The 12,986-nt window shown below is 42.5% G+C and overlaps 2 protein-coding genes across 3 annotated transcripts; both read right to left on the minus strand.

The window, feature by feature from the left end:
* Positions 1-807: 807 nt before the first annotated feature.
* On the minus strand, positions 808-8,698 carry LOC135544582 (tubulin alpha chain, testis-specific). Of its 2 annotated transcripts, XM_064972311.1 has the most exons (6): positions 6,602-8,698; positions 3,561-3,783; positions 3,316-3,464; positions 1,971-2,123; positions 1,276-1,803; positions 808-1,168 (listed from the first exon to the last, which is right to left on the minus strand). In XM_064972311.1, exons 2-6 carry the CDS (start codon positions 3,679-3,681, stop codon positions 872-874), a joined length of 1,248 nt encoding a protein of 415 aa, XP_064828383.1. In that variant the 5' UTR covers positions 3,682-3,783; positions 6,602-8,698; the 3' UTR covers positions 808-871. The 2 variants fall into 2 exon arrangements, with proteins under 2 accessions (XP_064828383.1, XP_064828382.1); XM_064972310.1 differs by lacking the exon at positions 6,602-8,698 and having other exon boundaries at positions 3,561-4,155.
* A 100-nt stretch (positions 8,699-8,798) lies between these two features.
* On the minus strand, positions 8,799-10,845 carry LOC135544583 (polyubiquitin-B). The gene is made up of 2 exons (XM_064972312.1): positions 10,751-10,845; positions 8,799-9,890 (listed from the first exon to the last, which is right to left on the minus strand). Exon 2 carries the CDS (start codon positions 9,881-9,883, stop codon positions 8,966-8,968), a length of 918 nt encoding a protein of 305 aa, XP_064828384.1. The 5' UTR covers positions 9,884-9,890; positions 10,751-10,845; the 3' UTR covers positions 8,799-8,965.
* Positions 10,846-12,986: the final 2,141 nt, after the last annotated feature.

The raw sequence follows: 12,986 nt of genomic DNA on the forward strand, positions 1-12,986 counted from the left end.
GTTGCAAGTTCAAAACTCCCGAGTCTGTTGTTCTGCCCCTGAACAGGCAGTTAACACACTGCTCCTAGGCCGTCATTGAAAATAAGAATTTGTTCTTAACTGACTTGCCTAGTTAAATAAAGGTAAAAAATAAATACTAGCAATCGTGAGAAATAGTAATGGTGTATTTTTGTAGGCACCAACTCCACCATGGTATGTTGGACAAAGCCTTTTAAGAAAACAAATGGCGTTTTTAGATAAATACCGAAATTAAGGTCTTTGTTAGACTTAGAATATCTCATTTTTTCCCCCTGAGATAATCTGCATCAACTAATGTCACTTTGTGTGAATGTTGAAGAATTTGTTATAACAAAAAAGTACCTAAAGGCTTCATAACTCATAAAGGTAATGTTCAATGACTGCTATTATCTCATTGAACAAAACACAAGATATCCTAAGCCTGTTAATCTTAGAATTTGGTTATTCATATTAAACATGATCTACAAATCTTCAAACAAGACCTTTTCAAAAGCCCCCTCTGGTACTGTACACCTGTTTTATACTCCATAGGAATTTACAATGATCTTGAAACAAGACGAGCAGACTGGTTGATTTACCCATTTTCCTTTTAATCAATATATATTTTTAACTGATACTTATGTGTGCTCTGCCTAATGTCCCAGTAAGCTCCATTTGTTCTATCAATTGGACATAGTGAGTTATATATTCTGTGCAGAAATTGTTAATTGATTAACTTTGTGAAAAAATAAGGTATATTTTCCTGCTTACACGCAAATCATGTAGGGAAAAATCCACAGGAGAATGGACTGAAAACAGAACTTTTATTAAAATTACCAAACAACAGTAAAACATTTTTCAATCAGGTCAGGATTCAGTACTCCTCTCCTTCCTCAGCCTCTCCCTCCACCGAATCCACTCCCACTTCCTCGTAGTCCTTCTCCAGGGCAGCCAGATCTTCTCTGGCCTCAGAGAACTCCCCCTCCTCCATACCCTCTCCCACATACCAGTGCACAAAGGCACGCTTGGCGTACATCAGATCAAACTTGTGGTCGAGCCGAGCCCAGGCCTCAGCGATGGCTGTGGTGTTGCTCAACATGCAAACAGCTCTCTGGACCTTGGCAAGATCTCCACCTGGCACCACCGTGGGTGGCTGGTAGTTGATGCCTACCTACAGGGCACAAGAACAAAAAAAGTAGAATAATCTGACTAACCAAGTGTACTTGAAAAGGTTTAGGAACATAGATCACTGAATGAATAAACCCATTGCTTGTTTACCTTGAAGCCGGTGGGGCACCAGTCAACAAACTGGATAGTGCGTTTGGTCTTGATGGTGGCGATGGCAGCATTGACATCCTTGGGCACCACATCCCCACGATACAGCATGCAGCAGGCCATGTACTTGCCATGGCGAGGGTCACACTTCACCATCTGGTTGGCTGGCTCGAAGCAAGCGTTGGTGATCTCTGCCACAGAAAGCATCTCGTGGTAGGCCTTCTCAGCAGAGATGACAGGTGCGTAGGTGACCAGGGGGAAGTGGATACGGGGGTATGGCACCAGGTTGGTCTGGAACTCAGTCAGGTCCACGTTGAGGGCTCCATCGAAACGCAGAGAAGCTGTGATGGAGGAGACGATCTGGCCAATGAGCCTGTTGAGGTTAGTATAAGTGGGGCGCTCGATGTCCAGGTTACGACGGCAGATGTCGTAGATGGCCTCGTTGTCGACCATGAAGGCACAGTCTGAGTGTTCCAGGGTGGTGTGGGTGGTCAGGATAGAGTTGTAGGGCTCCACCACTGCTGTGGACACCTGAACACATACACAAGAGGTAGAACAGTCATCTTTAGGTTACACATAATGAAAATGTACATATTAAACAAACACAAGTATTGAGTACAAAGACAAAGTACAGTACCAGTTTTGCTGACGTGGAAATCTTCCAAATATTAGTGTGAGCAACTAAACCTTAGAAATACCTGAGGGGCGGGGTATATGGCAAACTCCAGTTTGGACTTCTTGCCATAGTCCACAGACAGTCTCTCCATGAGCAGAGAGGCAAAACCTGAACCGGTTCCACCACCAAAGCTGTGGAAGATCAGGAAGCCCTGAAGCCCAGTGCACTGGTCCGACTGGAGGGGGAGATTACAAGGGGTAAGGGTAGAGCCCTGCATCGTGTTGAATACTTATGGTTCGCTGCGGTTGACCCGCAAAAACAATCAGCTGGTGGGAAACAAAACGTTCTTTCAGCCCATGGTTCAGAACAATTATATTGCAGACCAGAAACTTTTTAAGTCAAGATAATACCTTTTTTTATTTTTTTTTTTAAACAACCACAGGAGCTTAAGTTTAAATTGTGGTGCAAATTCCATTAGGCTACTTGAGCAGTGAGGCTGACATAGCCAGGCCTAGAATACAAGCCACGCAGTGAGAGTGGAGCAGGGAACTGTCCATTCGTAGGCCTATTTGTGTAGTGCTGAAACATTCCTAATTTGTCCAAGCATATGTTCCCTTCCGCCACTCGACAATACATTGCTAAGTTTATTTTCCCTGAATTCTAGATCATGCAAAATTGGCAAATGTAACAGGAGAAATAAAAAGAAAGGTTATGATAGTGAAATTCCACAGTTTGGAAGGATTTTGGGAGGCATTGAGGACAACAACCCGGGAGATGGATACACAGCCTGCAAAAATGCAAGCAGGTATTTGTTTACAACTATCTAGTTAAATATCTGTTAATTATTACATTAATTCCGGCTTTTGTTCATTTACACTACACACAGGCCATATAAAATCTTAAAACAATGCGGCTGGTAAATGCTAATGCTAACAGCTAATAGCCTACTAAATAAATATAGGCACCTTTTGCACCCTTTAACCCAATGATCATCAACTAGATTCCACCAGAGGCCATTTTTTTTCTTGATCTGATGGTCAGCGGGCCAGAACGTAATTGCAAACAATTTGTAGACTGCAAGCCCAAACAGATATTTGGCTAAGACATACTCATGTCAAACCTTGCTTACAATCACATATCTTTCTATTATACCAATTGTTTTGTAACTTGAAGATGATTTGGTGGTGTTTTAACAGTCTTTTTAAGTCCAACAATTACAGTCTCTGATGTTGAATATCAGTTTAGGCTTGGCATTGATGTGACCGTTGCAGGGGGTGCAGATCCCAAAAAACTGACCTGTGCAAGACACTAGATTAGGGACTGACTGGCCTCACTGGTGTACAACCCTGTTCAAGTAGCTTGCAAGTAAAGTTACATAGCTAAGCAGTTGGAAAAACATCGCTATGAGTTCGCAAGCTGTTACTAACCAGCTTGCGAACTCGGTCCAGCACCAGGTCGACGATCTCCTTGCCAATGGTGTAGTGGCCTCGAGCATAGTTGTTGGCGGCATCCTCTTTACCAGTGATGAGCTGCTCCGGGTGGAACAACTGACGGTATGTCCCGGTGCGAACCTCATCTATGAAAAAATCAGAACTCAGTTCAGTGGGGATTTTGAAAAATAAACGTAAAAAATCTTAGTCATGTCAATATTTTAGCAAATGGTGATCATTACCAACAACAGTTGGTTCGAGGTCCACAAACACAGCACGGGGGACATGTTTTCCCGCTCCGGTCTCGCTGAAGAAAGTGTTGAAGGAGTCATCCCCTCCGCCAATGGTTTTGTCACTGGGCATCTGCCCATCGGGCTGGATCCCATGTTCCAAGCAGTACAGTTCCCAGCAGGCATTCCCGATCTGCACACCGGCCTGACCAACGTGGATAGAGATGCACTCACGCTGTGGAGAAATAACATTTGACACATTTGCTAGCTCTTCAGACAAATGTGTAAAAGCTGGCATTTGTTACTTAAGCTAGCTATTACATCATTGTTGAATTGCTAGTTACGAGGTAGCTAATATTAAGTTAGCGAGCTAGGTAGCCAATGTAAAAAAAAAATAGCCAATGTTAGCTAAGTTAGCTACCATTAGATCATTTGATCAAAATTGTTTTGTTTGTCACTCATCTTCCTGACAGAAAACTTACCATGTTGATTATAAGTAAGACCTGTAGCTAATTAATGTTTAACAAAAATGCGTTCTGACAGTTGGCTAGCTAGGCTACCTTTGCTCTACAACTTCTAACGGTTAACTGACAAAAAAATTGAAAAACATCGCTAATTCACGATAATATAGGCCCCTGAATGAGCCCGCCTTCCTTTAAACCCAATTGGGTGTATTTCAAACAGATGATGTGTCAATCAATCTTTTCTCTTTTGCAATTGGACCATTATATTAAGTTTCAAAAATCAACTTGATTTACGGCTGATATATTGGCTAGTTTGGGTGTTTGGTTGGACCAATCCTGCATTTTCAAACGACAGCGCGGGCTTTTTAGGTCAAAAGCAAAAAATGCAATTTTACCCAAGTCAGTGAGGTGAATTCAATGCTTCCTTCTGCTATTCACTACTTGTGTAGCTGGCAATATTGGAATTGATGATTATTTTTGATTCAGCTCAAAGAAAAAACGCACACTCTTATTTATGACAAAAACGTACAGGTAAACTTGTAACTGGCCAAGAACTGGAAACAGCAGTAGCCTACTAGGTCAAGGCTAGCTCTTATTTTAGTCCTGCAGCATGCTTTATCTTCTAGCCCAAAGTAAACTGCTCTATAGCACTTGTCCAGGGTTACCAATAATGATGCTGGACAAAGTGCTCAAATGAAATAATCTTTCTGATGTGTGTGTTGTTCTTGTCCTTGTTCTTCTACTCATCTGTATAAAAATGAAAAGACAACATATTTTCCAGCATCATTTGAAAGCAGTGGAGGGCGAGACAGGAGGAGAGAACATAGCTCAAATGTGTTGGGGATTACCATTCAATAGGGTTCAATCTGGGTTGTAGAACAGGTATTCTATTAAAAAACATTTGAAAAGAGTTAGATAAACGATGTTTCACTCCACAAATGATACAATAGTTGACAATATAACTGACGTAATACTTTAAGTATTTTTACTTAATTATTTTGCTAGTTTATGGCAATATATTTTATATTGTCAACTATTGTATCATTTGTGGAGTGAAACTTTGTTTATCTAACTCTTTTCAAATGTTTTTTAATAGAATACCTGTTCTACAACCCAGATTGAACCCTATTGAATGGTAATCCCCAACACATTTGAGCTATGTTCTCTCCTCCCCTCACACTTCTCCCCTTCTCTCCTCCTGTCTCGCCCTCCTCTGCTTTCAAATGATACTGGAAAATATGTTGTCTTTTCAAAAAATTACATTGTAGACCACTCAAATTAAATAGTTTTAAGACACTAAAAGCAGTCAAACATGGGACATCATTAAAGCCATAAACTAGCAAAATAATTAAGTAAACATACTTAAAGTATTACGTCAGTTGTTTTTTTGGGTATCTGTACTTTACTATTTATATTTACTTTACTTAACTACATTCCGAAAGAAAATAATGTACTTTTTACTCCATACATTTTCCTTGACACCCAAAAGTACTCGTTACATTTTGAATGCTTAGCAGGACGGGGAAATTGTGCAATTCACCCAGTAATCACTACTGCCTCTGATCTGGAGGACTAAACACACATGCTTCATTTGTAAATAATGTGTGCCCCTGGCTATCCATAAAACAATTACAAAAAATGTATCGTGCAGTCTGGTTTGCTTCATATAAGGAATTTTAAATGATTTATACCTTGCATTTTGATACTATACTTAGGTATATTTTAGCAATTACATTTACTTAGTGATACTTAAGTACATTTAATTAAAACCCAAATACATTTAGTCTTTTACTCAAGTAGTATTTCACTGGGTGACTTTTACTTGAGTCATTTTTTATTAATGTATCTTTACTTTTACTCAAGTATGACAATTGTGTACTTTTCCCGTCCACTGTAAACTAATGTACTAAATCAAAACTCATATTGGCCATATTGATGAATCATTATAAATGAATAATTAACTGCTCTTAGCACTTGATCTACTAACTTTATGGTGTCGAAGAGACCTTCTCCCACAGCCTTTAGTTTAATGACTTGCTATGAGGTCAGCTCACCCAGTGTTTCTTTATCAGAGTCCTTGACACTGTTTCACATTTTCTATCACGCTGTGTACATTTCCTTATAGTGTCATTTCTGCTGCTGTTTTGCCTGGCTGGGACATGGGCTCAGGGACATGGGCTCAGGGAGAGAGTGGAGGGGTCAGAGAGACTGACAAGACTGAGGGAGAGAGCAGAACGAGAGGACTTGATAGCCGAAAGACTGAAGCTGCAGAGATGTCCCGGAAACAAACGAACAGCCAAACCACCACCACCACCTGACATTTGGGCTGAGCTGAGAGAGCTGAGAGACATGTTGGTGGTGCAGAGAGTGGAGTTGAGGAACATGTGAGACCTGACTGGGGGACAGTGAGGGGGAGGTGGAAGAGCAGACAGACATGGCGATGGTACTAACAACAGATCTGGGAATCACCAAGAATGAAGTGCAGTTCCTAAAAAACTAAGTTGGCAAGCTGGACACAGAGAATGCAGATAATGATAAGAGCAAATATATATTTGAGTTAAATGAAGTTGATGAGACAAATTAACTCACGTTCCTCTCTTATGTAATGACTGCCATGGGTGCCAGAATGACAGCCAGTGAGGGAGGTGGAGGAGCAGAAAAAGGAGGTGACGGCTCTCGGAGAGGTACTGAGCGCCACTAAGACAATTGCAGCCCCAGAAGAAAAAGGTAGACTAGCTGGAGAAAGAGAATGCAAGTAACTGTATTTAGGAATGGAATACTTCACATTTGTAACTTGATCAAGATAGAAGATTAAAGCTTGTTATAAAAGTGTTACTTATCGATTCAGTGGCCACTTAGCCTATTCAAAGACTCATTTCCTTTCTGTTCAATTTAACCCTGAAGGCCAATGACAGACATTGACAGTGGGAACACGTGTTGTCTAAAAGGACATTGATACCCTAATTGACCATTTTCTGGAAACAGCCTTTGAGGACAGACTGAGTGCCAGTGACAGGAAGGTGAAGGAGCTGAAGAGAGAGAATGCAGTTAAAATACCTTAGATATGACCTTCAAATTCACAGAAACACTCCATGTTTCAACATTTGTAGTATGGCATAATCTGGCACGAGGTCTGTCAAGATATGGACTTTCCTTTGGTTGGGCTTCAAAATATAGCGTGGTGAAGGTAGTGGTGTGCTGTTAGTGAATCTTTGAATTCACTAACAGACCAAATGCGTCCTTCTCCGCTGTTTTGACTGATGGAGTCGTAGGACCCCTCAATACCAAAACCTCCCTGGTCTACAACAAAAGTCACCACCAACATTTGCACGGCCTACATACCAAACACAGGTAATGAATAAGCTGACCAGTGACCAAATTAATCTACACACTGAATCTAGCTACAGTTAACATTAGTCAGTGTCTATGAGATGGACTGTGCTCACTTCTCCTTGCTTCTCTTTAGATGCAGGCATCTTCACAACACGTGTAAGAGTCTACTACTTCAGGTTCACAGATCTCCATAATGGATGGGTGTTTAAATATACCACAACGACCATTTTACGTGGAACAGGGAACAAAACAATGGTAGTGAAAGTGATATATAACTAATGCATTGTCTCTATGGCTGGAGGAAGGTGACATGGTCTACATGCATCTCCCCTCAGTCCAGTGGCATCCTGCTCTTCCTAATGCAAGGGGCTTTCTGAGGTGAGCATTTCTGGGGTTAAAGCACTCATGTCTACTGGACTTAATGAGCATCTACAGCTCTGGAAAAAAATTAAGAGCCCACCTCAAAATGATCAGTTTCTCTGATTTTATTTATAGGTGTTTGGGTAAAATGTTTTGTTCTGACATTTCTCCCAAATAAAAATGTGATTGAGCATTTGCAGAAAATGACAAGTGGTCAAAGATGTTGTCAGACCTTAATGAATATTTAAAATAAGCTCATATTTAAAAATGGTTTAATTTAGGAAGAGTTCAGAAATCAAGATTTGGTGGTGTAACCCTGATTTTCAATCACAGCTTCATGTGTCTTGGCATGTTCAGTCTAACAATGTTGGGTGACTAGGTAACTCCCGGGTGCAAAAATGCAAGCAGCCCGTGTTTGTTGGGGGAACATTGTCAGAGCAGAAGGAAGCAAGTTCCAGGATAACGGCGTACCTGGCTTGATTCATACGTCCTTCACAAAAACCAAATCCCGATTCCAGCTTGGCTGAAGCACTCCCAGACCAATCACCGATCCTCCACAATTTCACTGATTGTCAGTAGTTTAAACAAAATTGTTCTGTTAAACCAGAAAATTTAGCAGTGGTCTGTTAATTTTCCTATAGCTGCATATAAGCATTAAGAATAATACTTTTAATCTATTGACAAATTACCTTAATGGCAGATGCAATCTGCAGTGAGTTTCAGCTTGGTCTACAGGGGCATCTTGTAGTATGAATGCAATTACTGTAGGCACTGAATCGCTATTATAGTACTGTGAAAACATCTTTCCAGGTTTAATGTAAACTCATCTTTAATTTTTGAAAGACTGAACAAGTGGTAGTTCTAAGGTGTCAATTACCTCCATGGGTATCCCTTGACTGCATCGTCTTATGTACATCCATTACACTGTGACCAGCCCATATATTTACAATGAAGAACTACCTCCAACTTTGCCACAACTTCAGAAGTTGAAATGAGTTATTGAATATAGTACTGAACTCACCTCTAAAAGCACAGGGCACTTTAGGTTTAACATTGAAACATTCCCCAAAATAGAACTTCAAAGACAATGATATCAGGAATGCTTGAACTTTATTGAAATTTAAAGGAATGAAGAGCTGGGATGAGAGGTTAGGGGAGAGGGGAAAGTAAGTCAAGAGGGTGGGGTTAGAGGGAAGAAGTGGTCAATGGGTGCGATTGGAGAGTAAGATGAGACATCGTTAAGAGCAGAGGAGAAGCTGCTTAGTTGCCACCACGGAGACGCAGGACCAGGTGAAGAGTGGACTCCTTCTGGATGTTGTAGTCAGAGAGAGTGCGACCATCTTCCAGCTGCTTACCAGCGAAGATCAAGCGCTGCTGGTCTGGGGGGATGCCCTCCTTGTCCTGGATCTTGGCCTTGACGTTCTCGATGGTGTCACTGGGCTCAACCTCCAGGGTGATGGTCTTGCCGGTAAGGGTCTTCACAAAGATCTGCATACCTCCCCTCAGACGGAGCACAAGATGGAGGGTGGACTCCTTCTGGATGTTGTAGTCAGAGAGAGTGCGACCATCTTCCAGCTGCTTGCCGGCGAAGATCAAGCGCTGCTGGTCTGGGGGGATGCCCTCCTTGTCCTGGATCTTGGCCTTGACGTTCTCGATGGTGTCACTGGGCTCAACCTCCAGGGTGATGGTCTTGCCGGTAAGGGTCTTCACAAAGATCTGCATACCTCCCCTCAGACGGAGCACAAGATGGAGGGTGGACTCCTTCTGGATGTTGTAGTCGGAGAGAGTGCGACCATCTTCCAGCTGCTTGCCGGCGAAGATCAAGCGCTGCTGGTCTGGGGGGATACCCTCCTTGTCCTGGATCTTGGCCTTGACGTTCTCGATGGTGTCACTGGGCTCAACCTCCAGGGTGATGGTCTTGCCGGTAAGGGTCTTCACAAAGATCTGCATACCTCCCCTCAGACGGAGCACAAGATGGAGGGTGGACTCCTTCTGGATGTTGTAGTCGGAGAGAGTGCGACCATCTTCCAGCTGCTTGCCGGCGAAGATCAAGCGCTGCTGGTCTGGGGGGATGCCCTCCTTGTCCTGGATCTTGGCCTTGACGTTCTCGATGGTGTCACTGGGCTCGACCTCTAGGGTGATGGTCTTGCCGGTAAGTGTCTTCACGAAGATCTGCATCTTGACACTAAGGAAGATAAAAATAAATATTTTAGAATAAACGCCTAACACTAAAAGCAATTTCTGATTAAAATTAAACTGGTTATACATGATTCAAACTGTAGGTGTCAATCTAGTGTTCATATCAATTTCGTGGGCGAACTTCTAAATAGGGCAGCGCAGAGCCTCCCATTGGGGGCAGTACTCGGCTGACGTTTACATCAGCAGGCTCCAGGTGCCACCATTTTAGAACCATCTTGGGTCGTCACTTGTTAACACGCCACATAGCCTTAAACCCCGCCTATTTCTAAAATGTATTTTATAATCTGATAGTCCTCAAGTACGGACAACCTGGTTGAACATTTGGAAATTATATGGAGCAGCCATTGCATTTTTTCGTCGACAAGTATTTTACGTTCTCCTGTTAATAACAAATTAAGTTCTCATAATCCTAACATTAAGCCTAACTGAAATTAAGTTAATCATTTAATGCCCGTTCAGCCAAATAAGAGATCTTAGCAAGTTGGGTTTAGTTCACGAGCAGTATTTCACATTAAATTAGTCACTATTTGAATGCGGCTCAAATAAAAGTTAGCTATGTCGAATAAAGGTGAAGGCTATCAATAGTAAATAATCATACTGTTACATACCTTTTTTAGCTAATCAAGTTAACACCATACAGTCAGCTATATTTCTACTTAAACAAGCTAGTTGCAGTAGCTAACGTAAACTAGAAAATTAGCTGGTCTGACTGGCTAACGTCGACGTATGCTTGTACAAACCCAATACGAATGGAAAAGCACTAAGTTCGAAATATACATCAAGCTGAATTAAATGTCTGAGAAATGTTTAGTCATTCGTGCTTATTTGAGATAATACCCTACTTACAGGAAAAATGAGCTACCGGTGTTCTTGAATATTCTAGTTCCTCTCTCTGTCTCCAGGAAACGACTCTGTTCTCGCAAACAAAGGGCTGTGGTATTTATACCGTACAGTCACGTATCCTTCCGCCGTTACACCCATATCGAACTATAAACTGCGGATTCGATAAATATCCGTTATCATATGGATTCTTTTGGATGAAGGGACAAAATCTACGACATACCACAGTAAACACGTTTTATATCAAAGTTATTTTTTTTAACCCGAAGTATCTGTGTAAGAATGGACGGTCGGATAAAAGAAGTCGATCGTTGGCGGAGATAGAAATTAGCAAAAATAGTGATTCGTCGTTCTCTAGCAACAAGCTGCTCAGTCAACACGAAACTAGTCGGCATCCGACAGTATCAACCTTGCCAGCTAACTAGTCAAATCGGTATATGCGTTGGCTATGTCAGTAAAGTCTCAAACTTTACAATTTTGAGTAAGCATAGTTTTGATACATTTACAAGCATCAACATATTAGGAGCTCTCCCAGAGAACAGTTTTTTGGTGCATAGAATACTGTATTGCTCAATTTCATGCAACACAGATGTGGACTGTTTATTTCAGGGCATCAAAGTGATTTTATAGAAATTGCATTAACAGCATGGATCAACATTTTCATTCTACACAAACATGAAAGGCCTTTTCCCTCCAAGCCAGACTCCTTCCTAAGCTCTACCAGCAGATCTGGCACTTATTCAGATCTATGAGGTCTAGAGAACAAACACGGGCCTCCCTTTTGACTTCAGCCTGACTGTGCTGAGTCAGCAGACTTTTGGTTGATGTTGTTGTCTTTCCTGAGAGAGGTCATACTGACCATTGTTCCAGGCGCTGACACTTTCTATCTGTCTTTCTATTCATGGACGTCTAAACAAGGAAGTGGACAGAACCAACGTTGATTCGTTCTGTAGTAGAAACAGTCAATCAACAGTAATCAAGACATTGAGGATTGGTGGCTCTTCTGCTAGACTAACCAGGGCCATCCTTTCATATGTAGGCCTGTTACAGGAGTCTTAAAGTCTCCCCCTTGATCGAAACTCATCAGAGAGAGGACATGAGATTTACATCAGAAAAACCATGTCTGTGTGTGTGACCTTACCCTCTGTGTGTTGTTGAGGACCTGTGGGTCTGTGTGTCCATAGCTAGGTGGCTTCGCTCTGGGGTGGCAGCCTTGTGTCAATGGCTCTAGGGTGGCAGCCTTGTGTCAATGGCATCCATGTCTGCCACTAAGTCTGGGGGGATGTGACCTGCCCACTGAGTCATAGCCTTCACGTTCACTGGCCTCATCACCTGGTCTGTGGACCACTCCGTGCTGACACACACACACACACACACACACACACACACACACACACACACACACACACACACACACACACACACACACACACACACACACACACACACACACACACACACACATGCAGTTTACATGCATACTAACCCTAACCCTAATTGTAACCCTAAACCTAACCCCTCAGCTTAAAATAGCCTTTGGAGAATTTTCCTTGTTCTACTATCCTTGTGATAGCAAGCAGTGTTTGTAGTGACAGAGGCTTTTTGGTTCAGTAAGGTCAGCGTATATATGTGTCTTCTGGACGGAGGTATGTGTATCTGTGTAGCAAAGTACATCAGGCCTACTTGGGGAAGAGCTAAGCGAGATACTGAGCGTTCTTCAGAGTGAAAGGGTCTTTATTGCAGAGTACAGGAGCTGGCCCCCTGTGTCAAACTATGATATCAAGAAGGAAGGCAGTGACCACTCGGTCCAGGACCTTGGTGCTGTCCCCCTCCTCCTCATTAGCCCAACCTCAGACCCAGCAGTCTGGCCACTACCCTTGTCTCCTCTCCACACCACACAGCAGGGTGGGCACCCAGCACGGCTCTACACACGGGAAATAAGACATAGATCAAAATGACAGGGTACAGAGGTAAATAAATATATAGGGGGTTATAATAATACAAGTACGTGGGTAAGTACAAGTAAATAAATACTCTCCCCCTCCTCTCTCTTGATGTACCTCATCACGGTGGCTTCCTGGTGTGAGGCACCCCTCCCACAAACACCAGAAGAGCATCAGCACTGACCCTCCACCTGCCCTGGACCGTCACGGTCACAGGTCTACCACCACCCTGGAATGGCCGCCGGCAGGGCAGACAGAAAACGCCGGAACTGGGTCAGGGTATAGAGTCCACCCAAGAT

Source organism: Oncorhynchus masou, chromosome 8 (assembly GCF_036934945.1).
Source record: "Oncorhynchus masou masou isolate Uvic2021 chromosome 8, UVic_Omas_1.1, whole genome shotgun sequence".
Classification (NCBI taxonomy): domain Eukaryota; kingdom Metazoa; phylum Chordata; class Actinopteri; order Salmoniformes; family Salmonidae; genus Oncorhynchus; species Oncorhynchus masou.

Coding starts and splice junctions, on each gene's coding strand:
- LOC135544582 (XM_064972310.1), bottom strand. CDS start 3,846: ATGCCAGCTTTTACACATTTGTCTGAAGAGCTAGCAAATGTGTCAAAT. Junction 1,804..1,970: donor CCATATACCCCGCCCCTCAG/GTATTTCTAAGG, acceptor GTATGTGTTCAG/GTGTCCACAGCAGTGGTGGA. Junction 1,169..1,275: donor GGTGCCCCACCGGCTTCAAG/GTAAACAAGCAA, acceptor TGTGCCCTGTAG/GTAGGCATCAACTACCAGCC.
- LOC135544583 (XM_064972312.1), bottom strand. CDS start 9,883: ATGCAGATCTTCGTGAAGACACTTACCGGCAAGACCATCACCCTAGAG.